At 52.6% G+C, this 15,356-nt stretch overlaps 1 protein-coding gene across 6 annotated transcripts in view; it reads left to right on the top strand.

Moving 5' to 3' along the window:
• Positions 1–850: 850 nt before the first annotated feature.
• Positions 851–15,356, top strand: part of LOC113205057 (gastrula zinc finger protein XlCGF17.1-like) — a 113,327-nt gene continuing 98,821 nt past the window's right edge. Inside the window, exons 1-3 of one of the 6 annotated variants that reach the window (XM_026420505.2) lie at positions 862–1,261; positions 1,351–1,418; positions 9,920–11,833. In XM_026420505.2, coding sequence (XP_026276290.1) covers positions 10,152–11,261 — 1,110 coding nt within the window. In that variant the 5' untranslated portion in view covers positions 862–1,261; positions 1,351–1,418; positions 9,920–10,151 and the 3' untranslated portion in view covers positions 11,262–11,833. The other 5 variants (XR_008011475.1, XR_008011473.1, XR_008011474.1 and 2 more) reach the window with 5 other exon arrangements.

The raw sequence follows: 15,356 nt of genomic DNA on the forward strand, positions 1-15,356 counted from the left end.
CCCTCTCTGTGCGCGGGGTGGGCGCCGGCGCCGGAGCGCGGTTCAAGGTTCTGCCCCGAGTCACGTGCCATCCGGGCGAAACCTCGGCGAGCAGGGAGAGAGAGAGATCATCACCACGCCGTCAACATCAGCTGATGACACCCAACTCGGCCGGGAAGGCCGTATTCTATGCTACGGTCCCCATCTAGCACACAGAGAGCGCGCGGGAGCGGCGGTCTGCGGGAGAAAAAGGAGCGGGCGAGCAAGTGAGAGCGAGAGAGAGAGAAAGCGCGCAAAGGGGTGGAGGGGAGGACAAGGGGCCTAATAATCAGCTGGAGGAGCTCCGCCGTGGTGCTCCGCTAGCGCACGCGTGTGCCCTCTGCTTGAAGTGGTCTGGCGCTGAGACAATGAGAAGCGCGGGCGGGAGAGCGTGCGGGCCGGGGTTCTCTGGCAGCCTCTGGCAGCCTCTGGCAGCCTCTGGTCGTGGAGGCCGTGGGCTTGCGGTGGCGGTGTGTCCCGGGGCCGAGCCATCTAGTCGCGCGGGCCGGGCCGGGCCGGCCGAGTTGCCCCGTGGCCGGGGGCGAATTGCGACAAAACACCAAAGTGGGTCTTAGAGGACGCGCCGCCAGCCGGTCCCGCCGCGCCAGCCAGCCCTGAGGAGGACGAGGACGGCGAGGTGGACAGCCTTATTGTGCGACCGCGCCGCGAGGACAGCGGGCGGCAGAACGCAGAGGGCAGGGCTTACCGCGAGGGCTTTCCTTTGGGCTCCTCGACGCGCACCGACAAACTGTTGGAGACAGCCCGGCGGCCCAGGAGAGAGAAGTTGTTCTTGCTGCTCCTTGCTCCTGCTATGCGAAGTGTTTGGAGACAAAACTCTCCGCGATGGGTATAACGAACGATGAGGGCCTGTCCGTGAGGCCGCGTCTGGGAAAAGAGAGCGAGCCTAAGCCTTGTCAGCTTGGTCATTCCCCCTAGCCTCTATACTTACTACCCTGGCTCACAGATGGCGCTGGAGATCGTATCGTCATCAGCCTCAGCCTCGTCCGTGTCAGTGTGTGTGTAGTGTGTAGTTGTGGTGCGCCTGCGCGACTTGGCCTTTCGTTCTAGACTTGCCTACAGTTTCCTATTTTCGTGTCGATCGTTTACAAATTCTATTTAGTTGAGTTTGAATATTGAAAATGCACTGCTAGTCGTACTGTGGACGTTGTGGTGCCGATTCGGTGCAAATTGCTGTGTCTGGCTCGTTCGAGAAAATTTCATCACCGACTCCTAACCTTCAAAAGTAATTCATCGAACTTCGAATAACGGTAAAATCTGTGACTTAACTTGATTTGTGTGTTAGAGCTATGGAAATTTTCTGTTCTATCATAGTGTGTTTGGACTACACATCACTGAAGAGATAGTGGAAACATTTCGTTTGGAGTACTGCGATTCAACAGGTAAGCCTCAACACAAACTTTATATTGCATTGCTCTCCATTAATATCAATGGTGGTCCTTCATTGTCCATGTGAGAGTTCTTGAATTAACAGCAATCCTTATTATGGTTGTGACTTATTGTAGTCAAAAAGTATTCTGGCTGTATTAGTTTTAATGTAAGATAAGTGCAATTAGGTACTCGGGTGATTTCATGTCTTGTGTGTGTAATACCCCAGGTCGTGTACCAAAACTTAATTCCAAAGTTTTACAAACTAAGTTTGAGTTCGTTTTCATTAACAGAAATTTCTTTCATATTGCAATGTGAGAACTTTTAGTCTAATAGATATTAATACAAGTAATTGCAAAAATTCAGTGAGTTTGCACCTGTGCCAGTACTTTGAAACTTTTAATCGGAATTACATATTACTTATTGCCCGTAAAAATTTAGGCCTGAGTAATTACAAAACATTTTAGGTTCTTGTTCAAATGCTATGGTGAAGTGATCAGTCATGATCTGGTATATTCAGTAAACATGACTCTGAATGTGAGAAGCCGTGAGAAACACAATATTTTTAATTTCTTCGGAAAAAATGCATTGGATCTGAGCATAGGATCTGAGCAAATAGATTGTTCGAAACCTGGAGAATCTCACAGAAGCTTATTCAATTTATCGTGGGCCAGGAAGGGAGACTACGCGAGGTGAATAAAATATTTGCTTTGATATCTCAAGAACAGTTATTGGTCAACAACATTGCTGATTTCATGTGATGGGCTCATGAACTCACATGTAGTTTAAAAGGATATCTTCATCCGTGCGAGCACTCACAAGTACCACTGTCTTGTCGCACACGTGCGCCTAGCACACTTGGGTTCTGAGAGATGGTGATGGGCAGAGAGAGAGAGGAGAGATGGTGGGGGAGGAAAGAGGTGAGAGGGAGGAAGGAGAGAGGGAGGGGGCCTCGCTCGCGGTTGTCGCCAAGAGGCCGGGTCCCCGCCGCCGTCGAGCCCCCAGCAGACCGCAGAGGATGAGTTAGTTGGAGATGACTATCTGCCCCATACCCTCAGCCCCTGGCGCTGCCGCCCCCGCCGCCGCTGGATGCCAAGACACGGTTTTCCGTTCGTTACGCCTTTTGTCTGCGGCTCCGTGCCGCATCGTGGGCCGCCGCCCCATCCCCCGCCCGCACGTCCGTCCCCGCCCCGCGAATATTGCTGTTTGTGTACCGTGTGTGCATGACGCAGCTGATAACGGAGCGGAGGGGAGGGAGGGCGGGCCGCACAGATTGTTATAAAGGAGCCCGTCTGCAGCCCGTCTGATTAGAAGCCTCTCCAGAAGGTCGTGGCCTGGAGGGGGCGGTGGCGGCGCGGGGCTCCACCACCCCCTCCCCCGAGGCGCCGCCACGACGACGACGACGACGTCACGGCGGGGACGTCGTCAGGAGGCCTTACGGCCGCACCCTCCGCGGCCGGGGACCACGGCGTCGGCGTCGGTGCGCGCCACCCGACGAGACGTCTGGAGACGGCAATCGCTTTGAAAGCCCCCCTCCTCGGCGCCCTCCCCCCGGCCTCCGCCCTCTGCCCCCTGCCCCCGCCCCCGCCCCTTCCGGGGTCCCCGTGGGGTTGACGATCGGGCCGACAGGAAAAGAAGGGGGAAGGGGACGGTCACGGTCGGGCTGGCGATGTACGGGGGCGCTGCAGTGTCGCGGGGCGCCCACCTAACCTCGGCCAACCCCCGGGCGCGGCTGGCGGGCGCCGGCGCCCCCTTATAGGACTCTACGACCCCGTGACAGTCGCGGCCGTCCCCCTAGGCCCCCAGGACAATGACGTGGACGATGACGGAGACCGGGAGGCCACCTACTCCAACTCCGGACCACCACCCCTTTTCTTCCATCTCCTCTCTCTCCCCTCTCGCCGTTGACGACGACGACGTCGAGGCTGTCGTGATCGTCGTCCCGCGCCAGGCCGCGCGGCGCCCGCTGCGTGGAGTTTTGCCTCGTTTGCCTGCTCCAAACACGGGGGGCGCGGTTCGGGTGACATTTCACCCAGCGAGCGCGCGCCAAAAAGCCGCCGCTGCTGTAAAGTTTCTGGAGGGAGTACCGACCCTGTCCCCTCCCCCCTCCCCCCTGCCTCCCTGCTGCTGGTTCCGCCCCCAGTAACGAGCGGGAGGCGAGTGAGTGCGTGCGCGCGCCATACAATTAACCATTGTTTTCGCCGGGAACAATTCAAGTCAACGCAAGTTTTGCTCCCCTCCCCTCGTCGCCGCCGCCGCCGCCCGCGCCTTTACCCCTTCTCCCGTACCCCCGGCGTCGCAGATTTTCTGCAGATTTGGTTTTTGCTGCGAGAGCGACCTCGGAGAGGGGGAGTACGGAGGGGGGCTGCCGTACCCTGCCGCTGCCGTCTCTGGAACGAGCGCGCGTGGCCACGCTGCTGCTACGTCACTAGAACAAGAGGGAGACGAGGAGGGGAAGGGGGGTAGGTAAAGAGAGAACGCAGGGCTAGGAGAACGTAGCGCCACTATGATTCACTTGTTTCCCCGCCTGTGTGCTGAGTAATTCGGCCGCGGGGTGTCGGGAGGGGGGGGGAGGGGTCGGACATACTACTCGGCACACAAATTGCTCAGTTAAGTTAGCCCAGGTTGTCAAACTTTGGAGTACATGTTATTAAAAATTTTCAATTTAAAACAATAAGATGCATAATTATTAATCGGTTTACACTTAACCTAGGAACGAGCCTAGGCATTTTGTTGTGCATAAACGTTCAGAATTTGCACATTTTTAATTCATGATTCTTCATATTCACAAATTGGACACAATAATACAATGAAATTGTGCATACTAAAGGGTGTTCAAGAAGAACATGTTTGACCTGTCGCCGCGCCCGATATTGCCCACACTTCTCGTCACGTGGCGGCCCGGGCCGTATGGGCGGGCGCGAGTGACAGGCGGCCGCCGTGCACATGACGGCGCCAACCCTGCAGGCCGGCAGGGCGTGTGACCGGCGGCACCGGCAGCCAACCTCGTTAATGACTAAATTGTTGTCTCAACCCCCCCCCCCCCCCCCACCCCTTCACTCATACTTACTCTCTTGCGTTTCTCCCGCGCACACACACTCACACTTGCTGTTGTCCTTGTCTCTCCCGGTACAGAAGCAGCAGTAGTAGTTGTAGTAGTAGTAGTAGTAATTGGAACGGGAGCGAAAGGGGATGGAAACAATAACAACTACTGTGAAGGCGCCCGCCCCGCTCCGGCCCCCTACCACCGCCACCACCTATTTGGGTGCGAACCCATGAATGTGTCGTGGACATGCCGCCCCTGTCGTGTGTCACGTGGCCGTCCCCACAAAAATGTCATCGCACGTCAACGAGCGCACTCCCCTCTACCCCCCTCTCCCCCACATCTCTCTCTCTCTCACCTCCATCGCCATCCCTCGCGCGCGCATCTCAGCAGCGGCCACCCAAACCCTCTCTCCCCGTGTTCCGCCGCGCTCAATGACGCGGACCAACGCGCATTCTCTCTTTGCTCCGCTCCCCGCTACCACAACAGCCCCTTCGATGATGGCCCGCAACATACCCCACCCCCTCCACCCCCGCCCTCTCAATCAAAAAGTGGTGCACCAAAACTGTTTTTTCGCGGGTTTTCGCTGGGGTGCGGGGGTGTGTGCCAAATGATGATTGTGTTCTTGTTGGCGGTCACTCGCCGCGACGTCCCTCTGAGCTTGCCCGCCGCGGAGACGCGCTCCCGTTGTCGCCACGCGGACGGCGCGGAGCAGCTCGGTTAGTGTTTTAAAAAGAACCTTTTACTTTCGACGCCAACGTGACCGCAGGAGGGGCGCAAGCTTGCTTCGTCTCCTCTGGCGGGACGAATGCATTTTTGTTGTTTCGTCTTTGCCAGTCTGCATTGTGTATGTTGCCGTCTCGAGACACTCACTCGTGCCGCGCGCGGGTGAGAGGTTAGCTCCCCGATTGCGCGCCCTGCGCTCGCTGCACGGCTCTCCACTCTCTGGTGCGTGACCCTCCCCCCTGCTCTCCTATCCCTCGAGTGCACTGCAGTTGTGGAGGGCGCCGTGCACAGAGCGCGCTGCTGCTGCTGCTGCAGCTGAGAAGCTAGTTGTCCCGAGTGCTAGTGGGTCGTGTGAGTGCCTTGTCGTACACGCCCAAGCAGAGAGAGGGAGAGAGGGAGGGGACAAATTATGAATAATAATTTTTTGCGCGGTGCGTCGGCGTCCGGTGGATTCGCACGCACGCGCGCGCGCGCGCGCACTAGTGCGAGGGCCGCGCGGCGGGGCGCGTGTGTTCGGACGCGGCCGGGGGGAGAGGGTTGGGGCCGTGGAGGGTTGAATAAGGTGGGTTCCCTTTGTTGAGCATCGAGGTGCAGGCGGTTAATAATGCACTGGTGGGGTAATCACGTAGCGTGCTGGGCGGCCGGCACTGCACTGAGAGTGTCCGTCCGTCTGTCCCTCTGTCCGTCCGTCTGTCCCCACCCAGAGAACTATTTAGTTGATTTAACTACAGTAAATCGGGGTTGTAAGAAACAAAATTTAGTTTCTGAATAAACCGTCTAAAATTTAGTAACCTAATTTTTGGGGGTCGCACCCCAGCTTGACCAAATTATTTCCTATCGTCAGGGATAGAATTTGGTTTGCAGAGCTAAATTGGTTTTGCATGGGGTTCTCTGAACTGGGTTCGTCCGTCTGTCGCCGTCTTGCCGGCCTGTCTCTGTACGCGCATTGCGCATTGCGGAGAGCGGACACGGGCCAAATGCATTCCCATAAAATCGACGTTTGCGGTCGAAACGAGGCTTAAGATGTATTTGGCAGACGGGGGTGTGCCCCACGTCCCCGGGACTCTGGATGGACTCTCGCCGCTTCCGGGGCTGCAGGGCGCGCCAGGGCAAGAGGGCCTGCCGCTGCAGGCGGTGCTCCCTGCACACAAACCCCGCGAGGTCGCCGCCGAGACGGCGATCGGACGTCCCCTGTCGCGACGGGGAAGCTTCGCAATGCACCTCAATCTCGAGACAATTTCCTGCCTCAATCCACGTCACCGTCAAGCGCAGTGACACGAGAAAACGAGACGCTTTGCTGCAGTATTTTTTTTCCAAACTATTTCTGTCGCAGCATTTTTTATACTTTTTTCTCCGGTGCAACTGCATTACGATGTTTAAGCTCTATACTCGCGACTCCCCGACACGATAAGCGAAAATCGCGGCTATTTGTGTCAATTTCATGTCTCAGAGCCGGAGATGCGCAAACTCTTACTTGCCAAAAGCTGGACGGAAAAGATATTCATCCGCGAAATGCAAACTTTGTTTCGTGTTTCATTTTTCTGCGGTGCGCCTGAGCGCTCTCCTTGCTCGTGTACATCGCACCACCGCACGCCCTGCCTCAGTACATGTAGTCCAGGAAGTCGCACTTCTGGGCCAAGGTCGGGCTGCAGCACGCCCCTACCGGCAGTAACTTCTAGTTCCGCCGTGACGCGCTACTTTGAGTGTTTCTGTCGCGCGACGCGTCCCCGGGGCCGTGCTCAGCGCGCCTGTGGGGAGGCCACCCGCTCCACACGGCTGTCCGCCGGGCCGGCCCGCGCCGCCTCGTCAGGCGCTCTAAAGCAGCACTGGCAACAGCAGCGTATTCGGTCTGCTGTGCCGTCACATCGTATCGTTCCCTCGGACTGTCGTTCCGCAAGGCGTTTTTCTAATCACGGGACAAACTACGGTACGGTAACTCCTATCAATGCGCTTATTTGTTTTAGTCCACACAACTAAGAGCTCTAAACAGAACCGCTCATCTGCACGGGTCCTACACAGAATCGCTTATCTTTCTGAAATACGGGCGGGTGATTCCCATATTTCAATGGATGTTTAGGCGCTGAGCTTCAATTGAGAAACAAAAAATGTAACATAGTCTGTTCTGGAACTCCGTATATCCCGTAAAAGCCTCCGATATTGGGTGATATTATAGTAAATGCGAGGGGCAACATTACCTAACCAGCGCCCCGGCCGCGAGCAGATGAGCGGTTCTGTGTAGGTAGGACCCGCGCGTAAGCGGTTCTGTTTAGAATCCGAGGTATGATAGGAGGTTCCGGGTAGTTAGCTAGTTTGTTAGCTCACCCAGAGAACCATTTAGTTGATAAAACTAAATCAGGGTTGTAAGAAACAAAATTTAGTTCCTAAAACCGACTAAAATTTAGTAACCCCATTTTTAACTAAATATGGTCGCATTAATGAATTAAAGTCAGCTGGACTAAATTATTTCATCGCCACAGATAAATTTTGGTCCCCAGAGCTAAAATTTCGTCGGTTTTGAATTTGGTTCTCAGGTTCTCTGGACTAAACAGTCTTCTGGGTGCCGTAGTAGTTAGTTGTAGTGTCATCAAATCGGACCGTTAGCTTTGTTTGGGTAAGGTTTCATTAGAACACGTTGCTGAACTATAGAAGCTCTCACTGTAAATATTTGGCTACGCCACATTCGCTGGGCTAACTTAAACTTTTGTGTGAGTGATCAAAGTCGGCATACGGCAGGGTACTAGCTAATATCCGTAAATGAAATGAAATAATATATAAAGAAATGGTGCTAATTGATCTTCACTGTGAGAAAAACAACGGAAAATCAACAGACAACAGCGGCAATTATTTTCCGGACGTGTCCGTACCCTAAAATTTAGTTCTTCGCTCGAAGCAAAGCGGTTGTTCGAGGTTGTTCCCTGCCTCATTTCTAGGGTGTGGGGAGCAGAGATTGTCAACGCACGGGATGGCAGTCAGCTTGCCTGTCCGAAACACTTTCGAACGGGCTCGGCCCGGCTCGGGCTCGGGTCAGCGGCATGTCGCTAGCGCGCGGCTGGCGTTGGGTGAGCGAGCCCGACAGCCCGCGTGTTGACGATCTCTGGTGCGGAGCAACCTTATCACGTATTTAACGGATATGAGTGGCAATTATTTTCCGGACGCGTCCGTACCCTAAATTTAGTTACATGCACTGTTAGTCGAAATGTATGTATTTTCATCCGTTCGAGGCAGTGCAGGATAACTGCCTCGATCGGCGGTGTTTTCTGCCAACTTTCCGTATCGATATCAGTCATGTAATCATAGCATAGCGGATGTGCTGTCCGTCCCCACCTGAGGTATTTCCATCCGTTCATACCGCCTGCAGGCATCGCGTTATCTGCTCGTGCAAAGTTTAATGTTTGTATTATCGATAAATAAAGTAATATATCAGGTCAGGCTAAATCGAACAGTGGTCTTGGGGTGTAAGAAACGAGGCGAAGCCAAATCCGCTGTCTGTTTTGACCTAGCTCAAGCCGTTTACAAGTTAGCAGAAAAAATTGCTTCGATTTCAATGAAATTTTAATGGCCCTACTAAAATAGGGTGCAGATGTCCCAAATAAAATTTGAGGTCAAAATTCCTATAACTTCCAAAGTTACAGTATGGTAAACTTGATTCGTATAACGAAGTACCGCATACACAGAGTATTCTTACAGCCGATAGGGGGAGGCTGAAACATCCGTTAAGCGGCACACATTACTCAGTTCCCGGAGGGAAACTCATCCGATTTAGAAATTCACAATTCATCCGTCATGGGCGGGATGAAGGGGTCTACGTTGGCTCATGTTACACCAATTTCTCACAGGTAGTAAATAGCACCGATGAGGCCGGAAATACTACCCCGGACCCCCTTTTTCATCCGTTTCGACTAACAGTGTGGTCCAACTCAAACGGTTTTCCGAACCTCTTTCCTGAAGTGTGCTATAAATAAGGAATGATCGTTGCCAGTCCCGTAGTATCTGATGTTTTTTACAGTGTAGTTTACACTCCAAATGGGGAGGGACACTAATTTATGTACCTAGGTTAGGTGTGTTTTTGTACACATCTTTATCAGGTACAACTAGGAACAAATTGTACCTGTGCCAGGTACAAATCCTTTATTTTGTGTGTAACGTAGACTTACGTACACAAATTTGTATCTGATTAAGATGTGCTCAGGGACCTGTCTTGCCTACGTTCAAAAATTGTCCTTTGCCATTTCACTGGTGAAACAAAGGTGCTAAGTCGTGCCTTTCCTGGTGCTCTAAACACATTTTCAGTTTAGTGCCTTTCCTGGGACACCTAACACATTTTCTGTTTAGTGCCTCACAAGGTACTAAACAGAGCACTATTGCTCAAAAGGTGCTAAAAATTAGTTCCTTTGGCAGTTTTAGTGCCTGTGTAAAGGTAGGAGTAAGCACATTTGTTTTTCCAGTGTGAAGGTGGATCTCCAATGGAGCAATCTGCGCTACCCATCACCCATCATCCGTCACCCATCATCCGTCACCCATCACTTGCGATTTCGTGTATTTACGCGTACAACTCGGGTTGTGGTTAAGACTAAGGATGTGTGTGAACAATTAATATGACTATACACCTAATGATTGTATTTCGCGAAGTAAAAACACGAAATCGCAAGTGATGGGTGACGAGTGATGGGTGATGGGTAGCGTCGATTGCTCCGTTGGAGATCCACCTTGAGTTTGTAGTGTAGTAAAGAAAAATTCTCGTTTCAGGCATCTTCCATTCGTGCATCGCCTGCAACGCTTCAGCAAGTGGCAGAACCTTACATTTCGGGCCTTAAAAGCCAAAGGAGCTCTCCAAACACACATCGTGTGTCAGAAAATAGACTCACTCATCTCACTGGCCAAAACACATGCAATACTCAAGAGGAGTTCTTTTCAAATCTACTGTGTACGCTAAAATCTCTTACTGTCCTGGTCTGGGAAGTGCTCCGTGTGCTACAGGATGTCTATAGAAACTGACAACCTGCGGAGGAATCTGCGATCCCAAACTATAGAAGAGCAATTCAAGTGCTCCGTATGCAACAGGACTTTTGCTACATCTTGCAACCTGCGAACTCATCTTCGAACGCACACAGGAGAGCAGCCATTCGAGTGCTCCGTGTGCCGCAAAAAGTTCTCTCGAGCTTGTAACCTGTTAAGACATCATCGAATTATCCACACAAGGGAGAAGCCATTCCAGTGCACTGTGTGCAACAAGACATTTTCAGAATCTGGAAACCTGCGGAAACACATGCGAACTCACACAGGAGAGAAGCCTTTCGAGTGCTGCGTGTGCAACAAGACTTTTGCTTCAACTGGCCAGCTGCGAACTCATCTGCAAACCCACACAGGAGAGAAGCCATTCCAGTGCACTGTGTGCAACAAGACATTTTCCGGATCTGAAAACCTGCGGCGACACATGGGAACTCACACAGGAGAGAAGCCATTCGAGTGCAACGTGTGCAACAAAAATTTTGGTGCATCTAGCAGCCTGCGAACTCATCTGCGAACCCACACAGGAGAGAAGCCGTTCGAGTGCGCCGTGTGCAACAAGAGTTTTTGCAGATCTGGAGACCTACGGAGACATCTGCGAGCCCACACAGTAGAGAAACCTTTCGAGTGCAGCGTGTGCAACAAAACTTTTGCTGCACCTAGCAGCCTGCGAGCTCATCTACGAACCCACACAGGAGAAAGGCCGTTCGAGTGCGCCGTGTGCAACAAGAGATATTGCAGATCTGGAGACCTACGGAGCCATCTGCGAACCCACACAGGAGAGAAGCCATTCGAGTGCATCGTTTGCAAGAAGACTTTTGCTGCATCTACCAGCCTGCGAACTCATCTGCGAACCCACACAGGAGAAAAGCCTTTCGCGTGCTCCGTGTGCCGCAAAAAGTTTTCTGGAGCTGGTAACCTGTCAAAACATCTTCGAATCCACACAAGGGAGAAGCCATTCAAGTGCACTGTGTGCAACAGGACTTTTTCCGAATCTGGAAACCTGCGGAGACACATGCGAACCCACACAGAAGAGAAGCCATTCGAGTGCACCGTTTGCAAGGAGACTACGGCTATCTAGCAACCTGCGAACTCATCTGAGAATCCACACGGGACTAAAGCAATTCGAGTGCTCCGTATGCAACATATGACTTTCGGAAGATCTGATGAACTGCAGTTGCATCTGCGAACCCCCACAGGAGAGAAACCATTCGAGTTCTCTGTGTGCCGGGAGAAGTTCTCTCGGCCTTCTTACCTTCGGACGCATCTGCTAACTCACACAAGGGAGTAACCTTTCGAATGCACCGTACTGTTGCTATATCTATGTACTTGCGAGCTTATCTGCCAGCCCGCACGGGAGTGATGCCGTGTGCAAAAATACTTGAGAGGATTCTGAATACCTTCGGACGCATCTGCAAAGGTTTCGCTATGTTTATATGTTCTTTCGTTTTCGCGGTCAGTTGACAAACTTTCTAGAATGCTTGAGATTTGCATCTAATAATACATATATACCATTTGATTTGTACTTCTATAATCAGTATTGTTTCCTTTTTGTATCTTGGAACTTTTAGCTTTTCTCTTTGCGCCTTATTTGTCAACTGTATTGTAATTTTTAACTCTGCACCTAAACTTTAATAAACAAACACGATCGTCTTTGGCTCTCTTTTGCCGCTAGAACCATATGCCTGTTGCAAGACCCTGAAAAACCGAGAACTGTATCTACCTTCGTACCACCTTGACCTTTAAATGAAGGTTACATATTCAGTGCAAGTTCGAAGAGGGTTAAGATGTTCGAAAGGTTGGGCCAGCTTTAAAATAGTAACGCTAGCTACAGTTTAGTCCTACAGATTCTGGGGAGATCATGAACCAATTAATGCTGCGCACGCTCAAGGCTCGAAAGCTTTTGTGTATCTGAAAAGTCATGTGTGGGCGAGCTCTGGTGGGCTCTGCGCGCCGCCTTCGCGTTATAATTTGTCCGACTCCCGGAAAGTCGCAGGGCAAAGCGATAACAGTGAGCGCTGCATTCCGAAGTGGCCCGTCGGGGATAAGACCTCGGGATTAGCCGCGCGGGATCGCTGCTGGAGCGTGACGGAGCAGCTGCAGCACGAGGCTGACGGAGATGGAGCAGAGAGGTGGTGCGTCGGCGACGCAGCGTGTGGGCGTCGCGACGCTGATAGTGGCGCCAAGAAACGTATCGCCCTGGCTTTGGGGGACAAATAACTGCGGCGGCGAGGGGGCGTCCACAAATTAGGGGGTGCGGAGTGGAGACAGGAGACAACCGTGACGTAGTCGCCGTCTAAACGCCTTTACGTTGCCGCAGCTTTGAGTTTTCTAAGAGTTTTACAATTAACATTTCTAGATTTTACAATCCTAATCGTTCAGAGAATTATTTCAGTGCAATTTTCGTTAGATTTTCTTACTATTTTCTATTTTACAAAGTTTTAGTCCTGGGTATAAGGCTGGAGCTACGTCTTCCCTCTCTCCCTTCGCACCTTGTTATTTTTTACGCCGTCGCCGCGCTGCTGACCCGCCCGTTGCCGTGGCAACCTGCTACTGGCGACCTGGCGCTGCGCTGCTGCGGTGCCCCGGGCGCCTCTCATCGGGCGGACGAGCCGCGCTGCTGCACCGCCAGGGCGCTTTTATTGGCGGGGGAAGGAGAGGACACGTCGGGGTCCGGGAAAGGGCCATTTCCTCTGGATGCATCTACGTGCCTGCGCGCTCCAGATTGAATACCGCGTGGACGAGGAGACGACGACGCGGGCCGCAGTACGGCGGGTGGAGGCAGCGGTGGTAGCAGCGGGAAAAGCAGCAGCAAGCAACAGCAGCGGGAAAAGCAGCCCACAGAGCACACAACACGCCTGCGAGGGGAGTTAAAGTTGGCAGTCCATAATGGCTGTTACAATTAGAAAGCCCGTGCAGAGCCTCGGCGCTCCCCGGGACTCCGCGGGGGGCGTGCGAGTAAGGGGAAAGGGTTGGAGGGGGAGGGGGGGCTGAGCTCGGGGCGTAACTGACGACACTGCTTTATGACTTTCTGGTTGTTGCAATCCCTACGACTTAGTGTGTGTGTGAGAGAGAGAAGGCGGTCGTCACACGCTCCCAGAGTCGCCTCGCTGAACGGATAACCGCGGGTGTAGTGGAGTATAGTGAAAGGGGGGGGGGGGGGGGGAGGGTCGCATAGTGAGATAGAGAATCAACAGCGTTTCGGTAAAAAAGGGAAATATAAATGAAATAGAGAGAAACGCACCCTCGCTGAGAAGGGTAAGACAGGCAGAGAGGGGCCGCAGTCACTCGTCTGCCGGGACTGTATCTCTACCCCCGAGGGTCTGTGATGCGGTTGCGTCGGGTTATGTGCAATATGAAAGCCCTCCCCTTCACCCCCTCTCCCCGGTCGGCCCCGCGCGCCCCTTAACAGTTTTACCACGCAGTTTACCATTAGGTTTATGTTCGGCTGCCCCCTTCCCCCGTCTCCCTAACCCTCCCTGTAGGCCGTCTCCATGTTGCACGGCGCCAACGGATTGCGGCAAGTTTTATGCTTCTGTCCCTCCCTCTCGGGGGTGCGTTCGGTCGTCAAGTGGACAGCCACCGGTCTGCACTTTGTTAATGTTGTACCTGCCCGATCGCGTGCTCAATCCCAATACTTGGACGTTATAGGGTTGGGGAACGACTAACTAGAAATTTACTTTTAATAAAAGTTTTGATAAATTATCCAAGTGTAAGAAAGTTGCCATCTAAATTTCAGTAGATAAATGTTATAGGTTGGTAATAAAGGTGCAAAAAAGAATCGCAAGTCAAAGTAAAGGTCCTCAAATATAAAACACACAATTTATAAGAAACCAAAAAGCTGATGACGTAGTGATGTATAGGGTTGCGATTTACATTATAACGGGTATGCAATAGGAAAAAGAATTTCAGGAAATTTCAGGAAATTTCAGGAAAGTAACACATGTCTCAATATAAATCAAAACCTTGTCACATTAGGCTCGCTTTAAAGAGAATTCAAAGGCGAAGAAAATGGACCCCCGGAAAAAAACTTTTCGTTCATGATTAGAAAATTACAGTTTGAAGCGGTTTGAAGTGCTAATAAACTCTTCAGTTTCGCAGTTATAACTGTCACATAACAGTGTGGATGTGCAGAGTTTTTTTTTTCTGCGGCTTCTGCTTCATCAATTAAAAGAGTCGCTTGTTGTCTTAACTAACTTGGAACCATACCATTATATTGATTATTATGTAGTATTCACCGAAGTGCGGCTTCCCTGGCAATTTCTTTGTCATTCCGTTAGAAGTTTGGTGAAGAGGTGGGTTATTTCTATCAAATGTGCAAGAGAGCGAAAGTGTGTGGCTGCTGGGGGAAGGCGCTGCGGTCACGTGGTTTTCTGCCCTTCCGGTCCACTGAGCTGACAGCGCGCTGAGCCGCCCGGGCAGACGGCCCAATCCCCGGAGGGCAGCAGCACTACAAGCAGCACCAGCAGAAGGATCCCAACAGGTGTACCAGCCACTGCACCGATAAGGCGAAAATCCCGATCCACCCACACCGCCACCGCCCTTTTTGGGAACAACTTGGACAGCGGGCGGTGCGCGTTTTGCGCCTTGTAGAAGTGGCCACACTTTCCCCAAGCCAGCAGCCGCGGCAGGGGCGGGCGGCGGTGACCGATGTTCAGCTCTGTGCTTCATCCATCTCGGAGAAAGTCCCTCCGCAGAGCTTTCGGCGCTGTTGGACACGGCGGGCAGGACAGGAAGGGGAGCGCGGACCAAGGGGCCCGGAGTGGTTTTGGACATTGTCAGCTTATCTGCGTGGACATCGCACACGGGGCGGGCGCGAGTCTCTCTCTCTTTCTCAAATTGTCTCCCTCTGCCTCTCCTGCCTACACACCATATCCCCCGCTTTTCTCTCCCGCGATAGAGTTCTTAGAGAGGGATGTCTTGAAGTGAGGTGAGGGGAAGGGGCGGGAGCCAGCAGGGTGATCCCGACGCAAAAAGATTTGTTTGCTTTTGGTATGCTTTCGGTACGCTATCGGTTCGCGGAGGGTCGCGCTCGGTGCGCCGATGGGTCGCCGAGGTTCGTCAGGCTCCTGGGCGACGTATCGCCAACATTCGCCGGAGGTTCGCGCCGGAGCGACCTTTGTCCGTCATCGAGTCGCTCCATGCGCGGACAGAGCGACCTGAGTATGTTTTCAAG

This window comes from Frankliniella occidentalis, unplaced genomic scaffold, assembly GCF_000697945.3.
Source record: "Frankliniella occidentalis isolate FOCC.00 unplaced genomic scaffold, Focc_3.1 Scaffold120, whole genome shotgun sequence".
In the NCBI taxonomy this organism is placed as follows: Eukaryota; Metazoa; Arthropoda; class Insecta; order Thysanoptera; family Thripidae; genus Frankliniella; species Frankliniella occidentalis.